The sequence below is a fragment of the Cebus imitator genome, unplaced genomic scaffold (assembly GCF_001604975.1).
Source record: "Cebus imitator isolate Cc_AM_T3 unplaced genomic scaffold, Cebus_imitator-1.0 Scaffold40, whole genome shotgun sequence".
Lineage (NCBI taxonomy): Eukaryota > Metazoa > Chordata > Mammalia > Primates > Cebidae > Cebus > Cebus imitator.
The window spans coordinates 120,276-136,986 of NW_016107355.1; the positions used below are offsets into that span (position 1 = coordinate 120,276).

The 16,711-nt window shown below is 33.2% G+C and overlaps 1 protein-coding gene across 2 annotated transcripts in view; it reads right to left on the bottom strand.

Annotated features, from left to right (window-relative positions):
- The window catches only part of TLL1 (tolloid like 1), a 239,333-nt gene that overhangs the window by 68,711 nt on the left and 153,911 nt on the right, over positions 1-16,711 (bottom strand). For both annotated transcript variants that reach the window (XM_017525955.2, XM_037737571.1), the window contains 3 exons: positions 7,415-7,517; positions 4,963-5,079; positions 3,679-3,824 (listed from right to left, as the gene is read on the bottom strand). In XM_017525955.2, the coding sequence (XP_017381444.1) occupies positions 3,679-3,824; positions 4,963-5,079; positions 7,415-7,517 (366 nt within the window). The remainder of the gene's footprint in view (positions 1-3,678; positions 3,825-4,962; positions 5,080-7,414; positions 7,518-16,711) is intronic.

Below are 16,711 nucleotides of genomic sequence, written 5' to 3' on the forward strand. Positions count from 1 at the left end.
AAAAAAAAAAAAAGAAAAGAATAATAAACAAAAATACAAACTGTTTTTGAATAAAGGCAAAGACTAGAATCAGTGACAAAAACTATACTTTGTCAGGCAGAATCACAGAATATTGGAAATTTATGAGGATATTTTCATTACAAATTTTGAGCATAAATATATATAAAATATATAATATACATATTGAAAACATATGTAAACAGAAATTAATTGATATAAACAGATAACTGACTAAACAACCACCTAATGACTATTTGAACAAATAAGAAAATATATAAAGCTGATTTTTTATATTCACACTAGTTACATCTATTAAGTTGCTCAGAATACTGAACTAGCAAGTACTGATTCATTGCTCCTAGAGTTAGCGTTCCTGTGAGAGTCTAGTCACAACATTTTGTTTTATATGTTTCTGTTTAAAGAAGCATTAATACAGGTTGTCCATTTATTAATTCTAAACTCTCACCCAATAGCACTATGTATGCATACATGTCTGAAAGAGGATAATCTGACACACGGATTTGCTCAGTAAGGCACATCACAGCTGGCAACAGGAACATTCGGTGACTCAAAATTTGCTGCTCTGTACACATCTGTGAAGGACTTTTAGGCTTCTAAAATTTCACTGAGTAGGCAAATTTGCAAATAAAATCAGAATCAAATGTACCTGCGTTTTGATGCTCTTTTAGCTCTCACCTGTGTGATACTAGGTTAATGGTATAAACTCAGTTTCCTTATCTAGAAGATTTAGATGTTTATTAGGCACCTTTAAATACTGTTACTGGTGAATTTCTTGACACTCAGCATCTCTAGTCCAAATTCAGCATGCCAGGTACTCCATAATCTAAATCTTTATCTATCCAGACTTGTTTCCCTGTCCATGGAAACTTACATGCCTTTAATAAAGAAAGAGTATATTCATTTCTAGCCACCAAACATCACACACTCATACACTGACTTACATATAATCCATCCACCCATTTATCTCATCTATTACCAAACATTAATCTCACAAACAATGTTGCTGAAAATACAATGACCAGTGACACAGGTAAGATCCTAACCCGCTAGTGGTCATATTCTAGTGAGAGAGACAGATAATAAACATGTAGATAAACAGATCTGTATAAATTCCAGTAGTTGGAAGTGCAATTAACTAAAAATAAAACAGAGTGATGATTTAGAGATAAATCTCACCACTTCAACTTAGAGATAATTGTAGGTCAGAAAATATTTTAAGTAGTGTTATCAGACAAGAACTTTTTAAGAAGGTGGTAATTAAGCAGAGATCCAAATAAAGTAATAGCATAAAAGCAAACACCTGGGGCAGAGGAACATCAGTGGCAAATGCTGTGATGCGGGAGTGAGCTTGGTGTTTCTGAGGAAGAAAAAAAGGGTGAGAAGAGCTGACACAGAGGGAGTAAGAAGGAGCCAAAGGCCAAATCACAAGTGCCGTGGCCCATGATAATAGAGTCCAGATGTTATTTTAGGTGTGACTGAAACTCCCTGTAAGTAGAACAGTGTTGTAATACATTATAAAAGCATCACTCTGGTTGTGAGGTGAAGAATGGGATATGCAGAGCAAGAGTAGAAACCTGAGGCTCTCACTATGTGTTCCAAGCAAAGAGAGGATGGTGGAAACGGTGGTGTAAAGTCATTGTGTACCGGGTATAGTTTGAAGACAAAGCAACCGAAATATGCTGATAGACTGGCTGAAGGGCTTAAGAGAAAAGGTGGAATTAATGATTTTTGTTGGATAAGTGGTGAGAAAAAGTACTGAAATGTGCTGAAATAAATTAAATAAGAGTGAGTTTAGTGAGTAAGACAACATAACCAATGGTTCTGGTTTGGCCATTTAAAGATGAGAGGTCTATCAGATATCAAAACACAAGGGAGGCAGAAACATAAAGGAATAAAGTAATATGAAGATAGGACTGGAAACTAGAGACAATAAATAAAATGTACTGTCAGCCATCCTACGACATGACTTTTCCAAGGTCATTAAGCATAGTAATCACTGATTCACTCAGTAAGCAAGTATTTATTAAGTGACTACTATGTGTCTGTACGGTTCTAAGTGCCTAAGACGCAAATCATTTCCATTTGTCCTTATGCTCTCATATTTTTGAAGACTATCACTGCTATTGCATTGATCAATTAAAAAAAAAACTGCAAATCAACTAAGCTAGCAATGTCATGCATCAGTTTTCAGGTTGACAGAATAAATGCATTTTCTGGTATCACATCTATAATAGAACTCCACAAAAAACTGAATCACATATTAAAAGACAGTTAATCTCTTAATTCCTGAAATATCACACAACACAGCAAATACAGACACTGGGTAGATAATGTTTATGAAACTTTTTGTCCAAATCATGGGTGAAATTTTTCTACTCATTTTTAGTTCACTATCAACAATAAACTGGTCTATTTGAACAGTATTTGCAAACTTATTAATGCATTAAAATAACAAAGTTCAACTGTCTATCAAATAATGGCAGCAAAGTTTCTAAAAATGCAAAAAAAAATGGGCAGGAGCATAAAAAATTACATAATGATTAAAGTAGAAAGTATATATTTTTTGGCAATAAACAGAAATCTGTCTGGGAAGTTAAATGGTACATGCAAGGGGACAGAGACAAGTACTAAAGGAGCAGAAGACACAGGCTTGAGGATGAGGATGAGAGATTCTCTGGGTTTACTGGTAATGCCTGGATCCTCCTGGTGCTCCTGCTGTCCTACAGACACACGACCATAACCATGGTCACTGTCCTCAGTGGGCAATTAGTGCTTCTAGTGCTCATTACTACCCACTGAGTAATAAGGGTCATTACTGCCTTTTGATCACTTAGTGAATTAGTCCTCTAATCAGTAAAGACTCCATATCCAATCACACATCTAAATTTCCAACCCTTGCTAGGACCTACCACCAGCATCTCATCGTTCCTCTCCACTTCAACTTAAGCTCTCAATTTCTAGACCGACCCTTTGATTTAAACATACTCTGGAATTTCTGACACATTCCTCTATTTCTTGGTTTTAAATCCTTAACTCAGTCTCGCTCATCCCATAAAAATGGTTCATGAGCCAGTTTGGTAGTTTTGGAACTGGACTTTGATCCAAAAATTCTGATTAGCTTTTGTTTCTTCTGGCTCTCCATCTAGTAACAAAACGATGCTGCTGATCCCCCTGACAAATATTTTTAAGGAAGTTGAAAATTCATAGGAGCATTTAAAATCCATAATTTTGATATAAACAATTATCTGTGTAATGCTAAAAAAAGGTGAAAAATATTTTGTTCTTCTTACAAAAAAGACTGTCTACCTTTTTACCTCTTAATTTAGATGAGAAACAAAAGTTCTGTTATTTAAAGGACCTTCTCAGCAGTCTTGTGAAATAAGCCTGTGCATTTGTCAAAAGAAACTATTGTCAGTACTTCAAACATTCTAATTCAAATAGCACAGATAATGTAAACTCACTTTAATCTTCTTGAAAATGTCTGCAAACTAGGAAAGAAGAAAAACAAAACCTTTTGCTCTTGATGTTGCATTTTATGAGTGATCCTTTACTTCTTTGCTGATTAAAAAGCTGATTCTCTGTTTCTTTGCCGATTTAATGAGGATTCTCTTAAATGCCATTGTCGTTTATAGAGAATATGCGCCAGGAAGACTTTACCTCAAAGGACTGAAAGGTCAGTCCGACGTGGTAGCCCTCAGACACTGTTATTTTCCACACACATTCTTTCATTGGGCGATAGTCATCAGGATAATTAGGAGACTGAATCTGTCCTTCATTTTTACGTATCTCACCTCCACAGATTGCTAAAGAAAGCAAAAAACAAATAACTAAGCCTAGATATGCCATTTCGTTTTCATTGTCTTCTATGTTAAAATTTAAGTTCAGCTCCTGTAGCTCAGTACATAAAGACCAGGCAATAAAAATCAAAGTTGACTGGTTTAATGTAGTAGATATTTATAAGATTAAAAAAAAAAAAACCTAGTCCAATAACTACCAATATCAGATAATGTCCAAGGAATAGATAGTTTGTAATCCTGTCTTAACAAAAATGCATTTTTTAACCTTTAAAAACTTTTAGTGGCTTTGTGAATTTATTCTCTCTGAGTTTGTTATGTGATTCTCCGAGTTGCTTCCTTTGGCCTTTCGAATGCAGGTAAAATAACTCATCAGAAACAGAATTCATCCCGAACAGAATTCACTGGGGCTGTGGCAGTGAGTTAGTGTCGTGTGTGCAGTGTCTGTGTCTCCCTCTAAATAATCCTCTTCACTGCTAGGCAGTTAATCCTTAAAACAAAATGCTTCAGTTTACTTAAAAGTTTAAAGGAAGCAGAAATCTTCTGTCTTCAAAATTACTTAAATTGCTGTACTAGGAAGTGTCTCCTCCACCCACAACCTGGCAAGAAAGGAGCTTGTTTTAAAGCCAAGAAAACACAATGCCAGTTTATTGTTTCAGAGAAGCATAAAACAAAGCATTTAATAAGTCCTTCCTCAAATGCTGACTCTCTTATTTAGATAAAGCATGGCCCAGAAATCGGCACAATTACTTTCTGTGCAATTTCCTCTAATAAAAAGTATTTCAGGAATACAGGGACCAAACAGACAGAAAATCAGTACAATGGAAAATGATAATTTCTTCATAACATTTTAAAACTATCATGAAACAATGAAACTTTAAGAGTGCTTGCACCAGTTGCTTTTTTCCCCACGCATCCTGAGCACATTCAGATATTATTATGTCACTGATACCAGAAAACAGATTGTTCTTGTAATTTAAATCACTGAGTATTTTTATTAAAATTATCTGTATGAATATTAAAATACAGATTCAGAAAAATTCATAATTTAAAAATATGATCACAATGTCATTGTAATGAAATGAAGAAACGGACATTTCTGTTGAGATATAAGATGAACTACTCTCCAAAATTCAATGTGACTTGCCTTCATAGACAGCTGCAAAGCCTTTTCCTACCCAATTACTGCTGCTACGAAACTCAATCCACATTCTGCTGTCTGTAGAAGTGAGAACTTCAGGTACTTTGTCCCCACAGAATCTACCTAAAAGAAATAAAAGAATAAAGAGAAACTCCTAAGTAGGACTCTATAGTCTACTTTCTTTTCGTACTAGGCACAAATAATATGTAAACACTGACTTAGTTCACATTTCTATTCCAAGTGATTACAGCCACAACTAGGTCTTAATATTTACTTACTAATGGTAGATCAACAAAACAATATCTTCTTATCTATTTATGAAGTATTTGAACATCAGCCTCAAAGTAACTGACTGATGTCAGTATCATTACCATATATAGAAGTAAGATGGTTCCTCAAAAACAGTATTTGAAAAAGATCAAATGATGCATCAAAGTGGGGAATATTATTTAATAGGGAACAGAAAAAGGTGCAAGTCACCCTAAGAAAGTAGTTTCAAATTGTCAGCCTGGCCAACAGCAGGGAAATGACTTGGTTAAGAATGTGCTCTCAGTCAAAGTGGAGTTCTTTATTCAGCCAGGTTCAATAATAACACCTGAGGAAAACCCTGAGGCTACTCTTAATATCTTCTGTACCTGAACACATTCCATCTCTTCTACAAAGCTGTAATATGTAGTGTTATAGGCAAAATAACAAATACTATCAGAAGACTTGAGCATGAGTTCTAATTTCTTCTAATTCTGTATCTATAAATATGAATTACAACAAATGAATATAATATCTGTCATTCCTTTCTTTCTTCCTCTTCTTTCCACAAATATTTATGCTTATGTCTGCCTTTATGCTCTAAACTTTCACATGATCACAAAATGCCTAAATACGACAAAAAGCACATGCAATAATTCTACAAACATATTACAATGTTATCCATTTTTATGTGTCTCTGGAAATGGCATACATCGTTTTAGTGTATGAAAAATGGTAGCAAACTTGCATAAAGCAAGTTCGTCCTAACAGCTAACAGGTGAAGACATAGTTTCCTAAATTGCAAAGCAAATTAGAGGCAAGTAATACAGAGTAGTGTGTTTTAAACAATTTAGAGGCAGGTAATACAGAGCAGTGTGTTTTAAACTGTAGCATACATCTGAATTTCTAGGAAATCTATTAAAATGCAAACCCTAATTCAGAGTATATAGAGTGGGATCCAATTTTCTATAATTCTAACAACTTTCTGGATGATTCTGATGCTACCAGCCTAAGGGCTGCACTTCTTGGAGCACAGTCTTGGAAGATATAGTAGGGAAAGATTTTCACACTAAAACCATGATTACACTGTGTCACTCTGGTCATCCATTATACACTAAGCCATGTCATGCTGATGGTGCCTAAAAGGAAGTGTTTTTCAGAATTTCAACTCTAGATTTGTTTCTCCAATATGAGTTAAATGAAATATTTTTTCTTTGGCCTGTGCACGCACATGTAAAAAATTGCTTTTTCTAGGCTAAGAAAGTAAATGTAGAAGGCAATGGTTTCTTTAACCTGACTTACCAAATTAGTTCAATTCTTTATTTTTAAACATTTCTACATATCTCTTGGAATTACTATGGCTGCTGTCAGTTTTAATACAATTGTGCCCATTCAGTAGGTTTTAGATGTTAAAAATTCTATACGGTTCACCAACACAAGGAGAAACTACTTAAAAATAAAGAAAAAGTCACACCCTCAAAAAGGATCAATATAGAGTAGATGTTTGCGTGCTTCAAACAGCTCTCACCTTTAAGTAAAACAGAGGGCAACAGTAAACTGCCTGTGCAAGTTAATAGTGTGGTCTGTGGTTAAACGTTGGCAACAGATTTTCATGAGCACCAAATCTAAGCTACAATTTAAGACACAAACTCCAAGTGTCTTCTCAGCCACAAAAAGCTCTCTGAGAAGCAAATTTGTGATGTCTACAGTAAGAGCTGATATGCTTGGCATAGGAAGCCAGCTACCAAACATGTACCTAATAGCTCTACTACTCGCTTAGCAACAAAACAAAAACAAAACACATAAGTACACTATCTATCTATCTATCTATCTATCTATATATACATACCCACAGTTAGCTTTTTTTTTTTAATCAAAACTTATTCTTAAGGCAAAAATACAGAAACATTGTGAGGAGTTCTCATGATAGTCACAATACATGAGAAAACTAGTCCAAATCATTATGTTTAAATCCAGGTATTAAGTTACCTCGTAACTTAAGCTAGCTCAAATTAATTAATCAGTCCATGTATTTATCCATTTGCCTGTCTTTGAGTATTTGGGGTATGGTAGAAAAAAGTATCATTAAAATAAAAATAATTTTAGTCACGTATATTTTTAACTCTAAGATGACTCTTGAAAGAATTGGTTGATTTTCTTTGGACAGGACAGATTAGATATACAGCCACATAAAAGGTAAAAGATCTCTTACCAAGGAGAGGTGATTTCCTCCAGTACCCATCTCTTACTTCTATGTAGTCATACCAGCACAAACTACTCTTGTATAGATCCATCGTTGTAAAATTTAAAACAATCTGAAAAATGGAGATAAATAAGCAACAGAGTAAAAATGATTCTATCTATAGACAGTGATTTGATTCCTAGAGGTAAGGAGCCCTGGTCTACAGTAAAAATGCATGTATTGCTAATTCTTTTTCTATATTATAATTACCCTAATTTTTTTTCTGAACAAACAGAATTGGTAGTACTTTTCTAAAATATGGATTCAGTACTGATTGATGAAAAAATATCATGTTTTCTCATTCTCTTTAACTGTTTAACATTGTCAGAAGAAGTACAATATGAGTAGTTGAACAAATTAGATATTTTAGCAATTAACCCAAAGTTTCTGTAAAGTTAATCTTGACAATCTTGACAACTGTAAAGCAAATACAAATTTTTATTCAAGTAGTTTTTTTTTAAATTTTCCTAATATAAACATGGCTTGAATCGTGAAGAATTCTAATTTTTCCATGAAAATCTTTTAAAAAATACTTTATTTCAAAGACAACCTGTTAGACATCTATAATTATGTTAAAAATAACCGCTGTGTGCCATATTCCCAGAACATATAATATCATTGTGTATGTTGCAATGTTTTAAATACAGTCCTAGAAATAGAATTTATCCATCTAACGATAATCAAACGCAGATGTCACTATGTTTCTCTAGATCCAAACATACGTATCCAAAGACCTTTCAAGTTAGAGCATCTTGTACATGACCCTTATTCTGTGCTTTATTTTGAAATGATGCTGTTGTGTAAAGATAACTTAAGAGCAATTCTTGGAAAGACAACTTTCTTACTGCTTTATAAAAGGACTTTACTTTTCAAACAGTTAACTCGTTTTTTTTTTTTTTAGTTGATTACACCAAAAGTAAAGGCAAACTTACATGAGAAATGTGCTTATCTGAGGCAATGAAATTCATTTGGATGTTTTTCACATTCAAAAGCTCATTATAGCTCTATCGTGCTTAAAACATCTGAGATGCTTAAGGCTCATAGTGAGCCAGTGCTGTACTCTAGAAATTGTGATGGACTTTGGCCAAAAGCAACAAATTATGAATATTTGAAATGCTCCTAGTACAAAACTATAGTTTGTAGCAATATTCAAAAGTTCTTTTTGCGAAAATACAAAAGGCTGAATGTGAAGTCTCAAAAGATAACAAAGGAAGGAAGAAATAAGAGAAAGAAGAAAGGGAGAGAGGAAGGAAAGAAAGAAGGAAAATAAAAACATAATCAATCAATACTGAATCTATATTCCAGAAAAGTACTACCAATTCTGTGCTGGAAAATATATGCTTCTCCCCTTTTTTGAACACAATATTTAACAGAAAGGTAAACACTTATTATAGCAAATCAACACTGAATGAATTTACTTCTACCCCAAATGCCACAGATTCACTATAAATATTTCTCATTACATCTCATATCTAGGTACCACAGTGATCACTGATGAAACTGTACACCAAAGTTGGTTTCAAATGTCCATATAGACTAACATGTACTTTCCTAGTAACAAAGGAAGAAATCTGCCGCAGATAAGAAATTAGGGGTACAATTTTTTTAAATGTAGTGCATTAAGCTGTGGAATAAGTTGGGTTTTGTTTGTTTTCGTTTGCTTTGTTTTGTTTTGTTTTTGGAGACGGAGTTTCGCTCTTTTCGCCCAGGCTGGAGTACAGTGGCACAATATCAGCTTACTGCAACCTCTGCCTCCCAGGTTAAGGCAATTCTTGTCCCTCAGTCTCCAGAGTAGCTGGAATTACAGGTGCCTGCCACCATGTTCAGTTAATCTTTGTATTTTTACTAGCAGAGGGGGTTTTGCCATGTTGGTCATGCTGGTCTTGAACTCCTGGCCTCAGGTGATCTGCCCACCTTGGTCTCCCAAAATGCTGGGATTACAGGAGTGAGCCACCACACCCAGCCATAAATTGGTTTTGATAGAATTGTTTACTTATTTTTATCTTCCATCTTTGCAGTTTATCTTTTTTTTTCTGTTTTTCTTTTTCTTCGCCTTATTGTAATTTTCCATTGTTTAATGTTTACAAAAATTTTTTAAATATCCAAAGAAAAAGAATTGATGATTTTTCCCAATACTCCTCAACACTTGATTATCAAAATGCTTTAGTATCTAATTTATTTTTATGAACTTCACAAAATACTTTCTCCTCCATCTCTAATACCAATGCAATGTTAGATTATACTCAGGATATAACTGGGAAATAGTATCTACTATTTTCCTTTAACTTTTTGTTTACTTTATGTGTTCTACAAATGGAGAATACTACCACTGCCTGATATTGCATTTAATTTTGTATTTATATTTTCCCTATACCAACCACCAAGGTTTCAACTCTATTTGATTATGTAAGAACTCATTTATTATAGCAGAGAGAGCAAAACTTGAACATAGACACAGAAATTCCCCAAGGCTCATCTTCTGGCTTCCCTCTTAGATTGAAAGTTTATAATTTTTATAATGATGTGCTAATAGTTTTACTGTCTTCTTGATGAGGAAAAAAAATAAAGCTAAATTAGAAGTATGCGTATTATCAATTTCATCCAAAATTAAAGAGTATGCTTGGACTGCAAAACAATAGTTAATATTTGATGTCTTCACACACACACACACACACACACACACACACACACATACACACTTGGATGGGGATAACCCTAAGCAGAAAATTTTTCTATCTTGCTTTTAATCTTTTAGTTTAAACACCAAGCACTGTGGAGGAATGTAACTGGTCTGACCTTAACATAAAACACAGAGTGCTTTAAAAGTAGAAAATGCAATAAAGACAGGTTTTCTAAAATCAAACCTTAGGGCTCTGACTATAGTAGTAAAATTTTGGCCTTTGACTAAGATTGCTAGCAGAATTCATACTTGAATAACAAATCAAGCACACTTGGAAAGTATCTGGTTGTTTCACATTATATTATTTTATGTAAACATATTACGTCTTACCCCAAAGAATGATCAAATAAAAAATATATAACATAACTGTATACATATTTTCTTTTTGATGTAAGTATAAGTAACAACTCAAAATTAATTATAGCTCCCTTGGAGTATGAGATTGAGGGAACAATTTTAAGATTTCTTATAATCTGTTAGGAGTTTAAGTTGCAATGTTGAATAGATGCAATTGCTGCCAATTGTGCTTATTAAAGACTTTGTTTTACAATGCTGCAGAGGGAAGAATCATGAAGAAAGGTAGATTAACAGTTCAAGGGACTAGATGTCTACAAGTCTCAAGAGAAAGATATATAATCAATGAACTTTTTTTCAGCACAAATAAGACATTATTGGCTACCTAAACAAATTCCATGAGCACCACTAACAAAGGCCAATTAGCAAAATATTTGCACCACACGTTATAAGGCTGAGGATAGAGAATGTACAAACCTTGTCAATTAGACTGATATTATTACATGGCTCTTTAGAGAGGGATATTGGAATCAAAACAGCAAGATAAAAATAGATTGCTATGTTACAGCCAGAAGAAGCCTGGAGAAATCTAATAAACTTTCTAGAGTGATGATAGGGTTTCCCCCCCACAACCCATTCAGAAGTAAGGCTCAGAGAGAGTAAATCAGGGATCAATAAACTATAGCCAATGGGTCAAATTCTGCTTGCAGCCTGTTTCCATAAAAGTTCTATCAAAATCATTCCTCTACCACACGTTGTTTCAATGCTACAGTGTTAGAAATCAGTATTTGTGACAAATACTGTATAGCCTGCAAAAAAAAAAAAAAAAATCAGTATTTGTGACAAATACTATATAGCCTACTGTATAGCCTATCCCTTCCACCCCTTCAACCAAGTGAGAATGCAAGAAGAAGCAGAGAGTGAGAACTAACCAGACACCTGAATCTACAGGCACCTTGATCTTGGGATTCTCAGCCTCTACCTCTGTGAGAAATAAATTTCTATTGTCCATAAATTAGTTAGTCTAAGGTGCTTTGTTATAGCAGCATTAATGGACTGAGACTTCTCTTTCCTAAATTCCTACTATGCCCCTATATCTTTTTATTGCCAATTTCTATAGATAATATTCTGTAATATCCCTAAAAATACTCCTCCCTCTTTTTTTTTCTTTTTCACTGTTAATGCTGACTACTACTTTTTCTGAATATAATACTATAGTTTCACAAGATGTGCTGTGGCTTATAATTTTACCCTTCTCCATTTCTTCGTGGCCATGGTCATCTCAGTACAGTTTGTTTCCCATCAAGGTTTTGAAATCAATGACTCTAGTCATAACCCAACTTTGCTGCCTCACCGTTCATTATCTCAAGCACATAAGCTTCATTCCACTCATCCCTAACTTCTTGCTATTGTGCTCTGGCAAAGTATCCCAATCTCAGCATCTATTCCCATTCCTTTACTTAAAAACTCTACACTTTCCCCTTCCCTGTTCCTTGAAATTCTTCACATCACTCAAAATCTTTATTAAACGCTACCATCTCTTCAGTCATGCCTGGATCTTCCAACAAGATCTGAGCTTTCCTAAAGTCCATCAAAAACTGTATTTTTTCAGTTATTTTTCAGAGTTTAGACATTATATTACTAGGTTATAAGTTTATGATAGCAAGAATTGATTTCACACATCAAAAGATATACCTATTTTAATAGAATAAAAATTGTAATTGCTAAATTTAAGCAATGTCTTTGGCAATATAAACATATTATTGTGAATTGACTCTAAATCATAGTTTCTAAATGGGCTATATAGGAAAAGATAAAATTTTAAGTCTATTCAAGACATAAGCAATCTGCCCTTGTTCAAAGGCTAGTCAATTCTAAGGGATGCAAGAATCAATACTATGCACTTCTATCAGCTCAATACAGCCACCCTCCTAGCTGCACATTCTGTATTATTGCCAACATCAAGAATAGCCTTAAATTCAACAGAAATCCCTCTGTACCTTTGGAGGCTCAATCCAAGAAAGACATACATGTGAACTGAAATTCTTATTTTTTAATTGTGGTACAATTATGTGTGCACAATATAAAATTTACCATTTTAATAATATTTATGTGTACAGTTCTGTGCATTAAGTACATTCACATTATTGTCCAACAATGACTGTATTTTTTAAAGAGAATATTTTTCTCCTGCCCGAAATAACATATGCTTAATGCAGATAATTTTTTAAAGGAACAAAGAAGAAAAAAAAACTATTTGCAAACTCAGCTGGTAGAAATAAGCATGAATTTGATATATATTCTTCCATAAATTTGTTTCTAATGTACATAATTTAAAATTTGGACATTCTCATACCACTGACTTTTGATCTGCCTTAAAAATTTTATGATATATTGTAAAACACTTTCTCAAATCAGAGTTTTCTTTGAGCTTTCAAAATTAATTTTGTTTCCAATTTTCATTATTTTAATAAACAGCTACCTTTGTGCACACTCAAATAATTGTTCTAGGATAAATACCTGGGCAAAAGTGCAGGTACATTTTGTAAAATGTAATACAAATTACCCAATGTTCTTCAAAAAAATTATTTTAATTTCTACTTTGAGGAGTTATCTTTAGGATCACTTGATATGAACATTCAATTCCATCATTACTAACATGACAGGTGAAACATGACAAATCTTTTGTTAGTTTAAATAGCATTTATCTGATAAATAATAAGATTAAACAACTTCATATATTAATTGAATATCTACTTGCATTGATATTCTACTTCAATAAATTTTCTACTTTCTCAGTCATTTTCTGCTGTAGGGTGAATCTTTAGTTATTGGTTTATAACAGCTCTCTACATATGAATAACCCAATGGTCCCTCATCCTTATGTGTTATAATAGTCTCCAATTTCATTTTTATTTATGCATTTTATATTTTTATAAAACTAATTTTATATGGATGATCTGAACAAGTTATTTTAAATTTTCTTATTTTCAACTCATGTATTCAACATATCTTTTTCAGAAAGAAAAACAAAACACTGTTTTCTTTAGAAAATATGCAATATGAAGTAAAAGTTGTTTAATTTTCACATATCCTTTAAAATGATTTAAATATTATTTACTGAAAAAATCAATTTCCCAATTTATTTGAAAAATGATCCTTATAAGTGTATGACAGAAGTCTTCTACGCCCTCAGGCATAATTCTGGTCTTTTTAGTTTGTCCATTGATACAGAAGCCTTTTTTGGCATTGAATTACTGATGCTTCATAATATTTTTCTACTATCTTATAGTGCAATCCACTATCCTGCATTACTATTGTTTGTGAATTTGCCATGGTTATACCAACTATTTTATTTTTAAGATAAACTCTAGAAAAATTTGGTCTAGTACAAAACAAAAATCTATTGGAAGTTTATTTGGAATTACTATACATTAATTTGAGAACTGATAATTTAGAACCCTATACTTTTACATTTTGGTTCATGATGTGTTATTTTGTTTATTTTAGTCCCACAGTAAAGTTTCTGGTTTTCTAAAATATGTTATATTTTAATATATTTGTTTTTATTTGAATACCTCTAGTCTTGCTTAATTTTGGGTTATTTTGAATTTTAGAGAAAAAAAATCCTATAATTAAAGAAAACTTTAGTAATTAGCTCTACCAAATGTCAGATGCCTCGCATGTGATGTTAGATAGGTTACTCAATTCTTTCTCAACTTCAGTTTCTTTGATAATTCTAGTACTGACCTCAGGAGGGTGCTGAGGAGATTAGAGAAGCTTGGTACAGAACCTAATATAGTGTAGGCACTCAGGAAATACTAGGTTTTTTCTATTTATTGTATTTTTTAAAAAAATCCTTCTACTCCTAATTATTCGATTGTTTATCGCTAAACATATACATTGAATTCTAATTCACTCAGTATTTCTGAAAATTTTCAGTTTTTTTTTTATTTTGACCTATCATTTTTCAAATTAACATATTTTATAACTTTGAAATACTCTCATATTATTCAAATCAGAAGAACTTCAGGCCAGGCATGGCTCATGCCTGTAATCCCAGAATATTGGGAGGCCGAGGCAGGTGAATCACTTGAGCTCAGAAGTTCAAGACCAGCCTGAGCAACATGGTGAAACACTCTCCCTAATAAAAATACAAAAATTAGCCAGGTGAGGTGGTGACTGTCTGTAATCCCTGCTACTCAGGAGGCTAAGGTATAAGAATTGTTTGAACCAGGCAGAGAAATTTGCGGTGAGCCAAGACTGTGCCATTGCACTCCAGCCTGGGCAACAGAGCAAGACTCCATCTCAAAAAAAAAAAAAAAAAGAGTTGCAATTGTCATAATTTATAAAATTTATAAATAATACAGATTGATTTAACTTATTTATATAACAGTCATGTGTTTATATTCATATAATAAGCCGTATATTGCTCTATTTTTATTGCATGGTATGAGATGTACCTTTCAGAATTTTACTTGTTTAAAAAATAAATGAATAGCCTTCACAGTGTTTGTAATACTTTTAAGATACATTTTATCACATGAGAGGTATCCAAGAATTTAGGAAAACTGCCTTGAGAAATCATCTTGAGCAGCTTCATTTTATGAATATTTCTTTGTTCATTCATTTTATATGGGTATTAACTTATCAAATTTTTAGTGCTCATTAAATCTCTTTTGATAACTTAATGTCCAAAACTGTACATTTAAAATGTTTGAAATGAAGGTATTTTTGCAAGCTTTGATTTATAACAAAGGTGAATGTGCAGCCAACTATATCCAGTGAAACTATACTTTCATAAATTGAAGTAAAAAATCCATTTTCAAACAGAAAAAAAAAAACGTAAAATTTAAAAGCAATCTATAATGTAACCTATAGGCAGGACCAAAATAAGCCATAATAAAAGTCAGAAAAATGAGTGGATATGCTTAATAACCAGAATATATAAAAACTTCTACAGTTGAACAACAAAATCAAATAATCTGATTTAAACATTGGCAAAAGACTTGAATAAAGATTTCTACAAAGACGTTATACAAACAGCCTTTAAGCACGCAAAAAGATGCCCAAGTAATCACTAGAAGATGTTCACTAGTCATCAGAAAAATTTAAATCAAAACCATAATGAGGTATCATCTGACACATAGCAGGGTGGCTACTACCAAATCAACAGAAAATAACAAATGTTGGTGAGGATGGAAATAAATTAGAATCCTGACGCACTCTTAGGATTTTGAAATAATGCAACCACTATAGAAAAGAGCATAAATGTTCTTCAAAAACTTAAACATAGAATTACCTTATGATTCAGGAACCTCATTTCTGGATAGATAACCAAAATAATTAAAAACAGGGTCTCTGAGAGATATTTGCAATCTCAGGTTCCTATCAGCACTATTCAAAATGCTCAAGAGGTAGAAGCAACCCAAATGTCTACGAATGAATGAAAACATAAAGAAAATGTGGTGTATTCACACAATGGAATATTATTCAGGCTTTAAAAGTAAATCCTGTCACATGGGTGAACCTTGAGGGCATTATGCTAAGCGAGATAATCCAGTCACAAAGGGACAAATACTCTATGATTCCAGTCATATGAGGTATCTCAAATTCACAGAAACAGAATGCAGAATGATGATTGCCAGGCGCAAAGGGATGGAGGGAAAAGGGATTTGTTGGGTTTAGTAAGTATGGAGTTACAGTTTTGCAAGATGAAAAAGTTCTGGAGATCTGTTTCACAACAGTGTGAATATACGTAACATACTGAACAGTACAGTTAAAAATAGTTAAGGTGGTAAATTTCATGCTATGTAGTTTTTACCATAATAATATTGTGGTTTATTTTGGGACAATAAATAATGAAAATCCTTGGTAGTACTTGCACATGTAAAAATAATGTTAAGTGCAAAAGACAATGGTGTTTCATTTGTGTGATTTAAAAAAAGGCATCAACAAATATGCAAAATATTATCTTATAAAAAGGGAATAATCTTAAATGTTTTAAGATTCTTTTTTGAATTTGGAAAAGGCTAAAGATACCAATTAAATATAACTTTGTTAAGAATGAGAGCTGGTAGAAAGAGGGTATCAAATAATAGAATATTGTGGGGACATGGATGAACCTGGAAACCATCATTCTCAGCAAACTGACAGAGGAGCAGAAGATCAAACACTGCATGTTCTCACTCATAGGCAGGTGTTGAACGATGAGAGCACATGGACACAGGGAGGGGAGCACTACACACTGGGGTCAGTTGGGGGGAAATAGGGGAGGGACGGTGGGGGGTGGG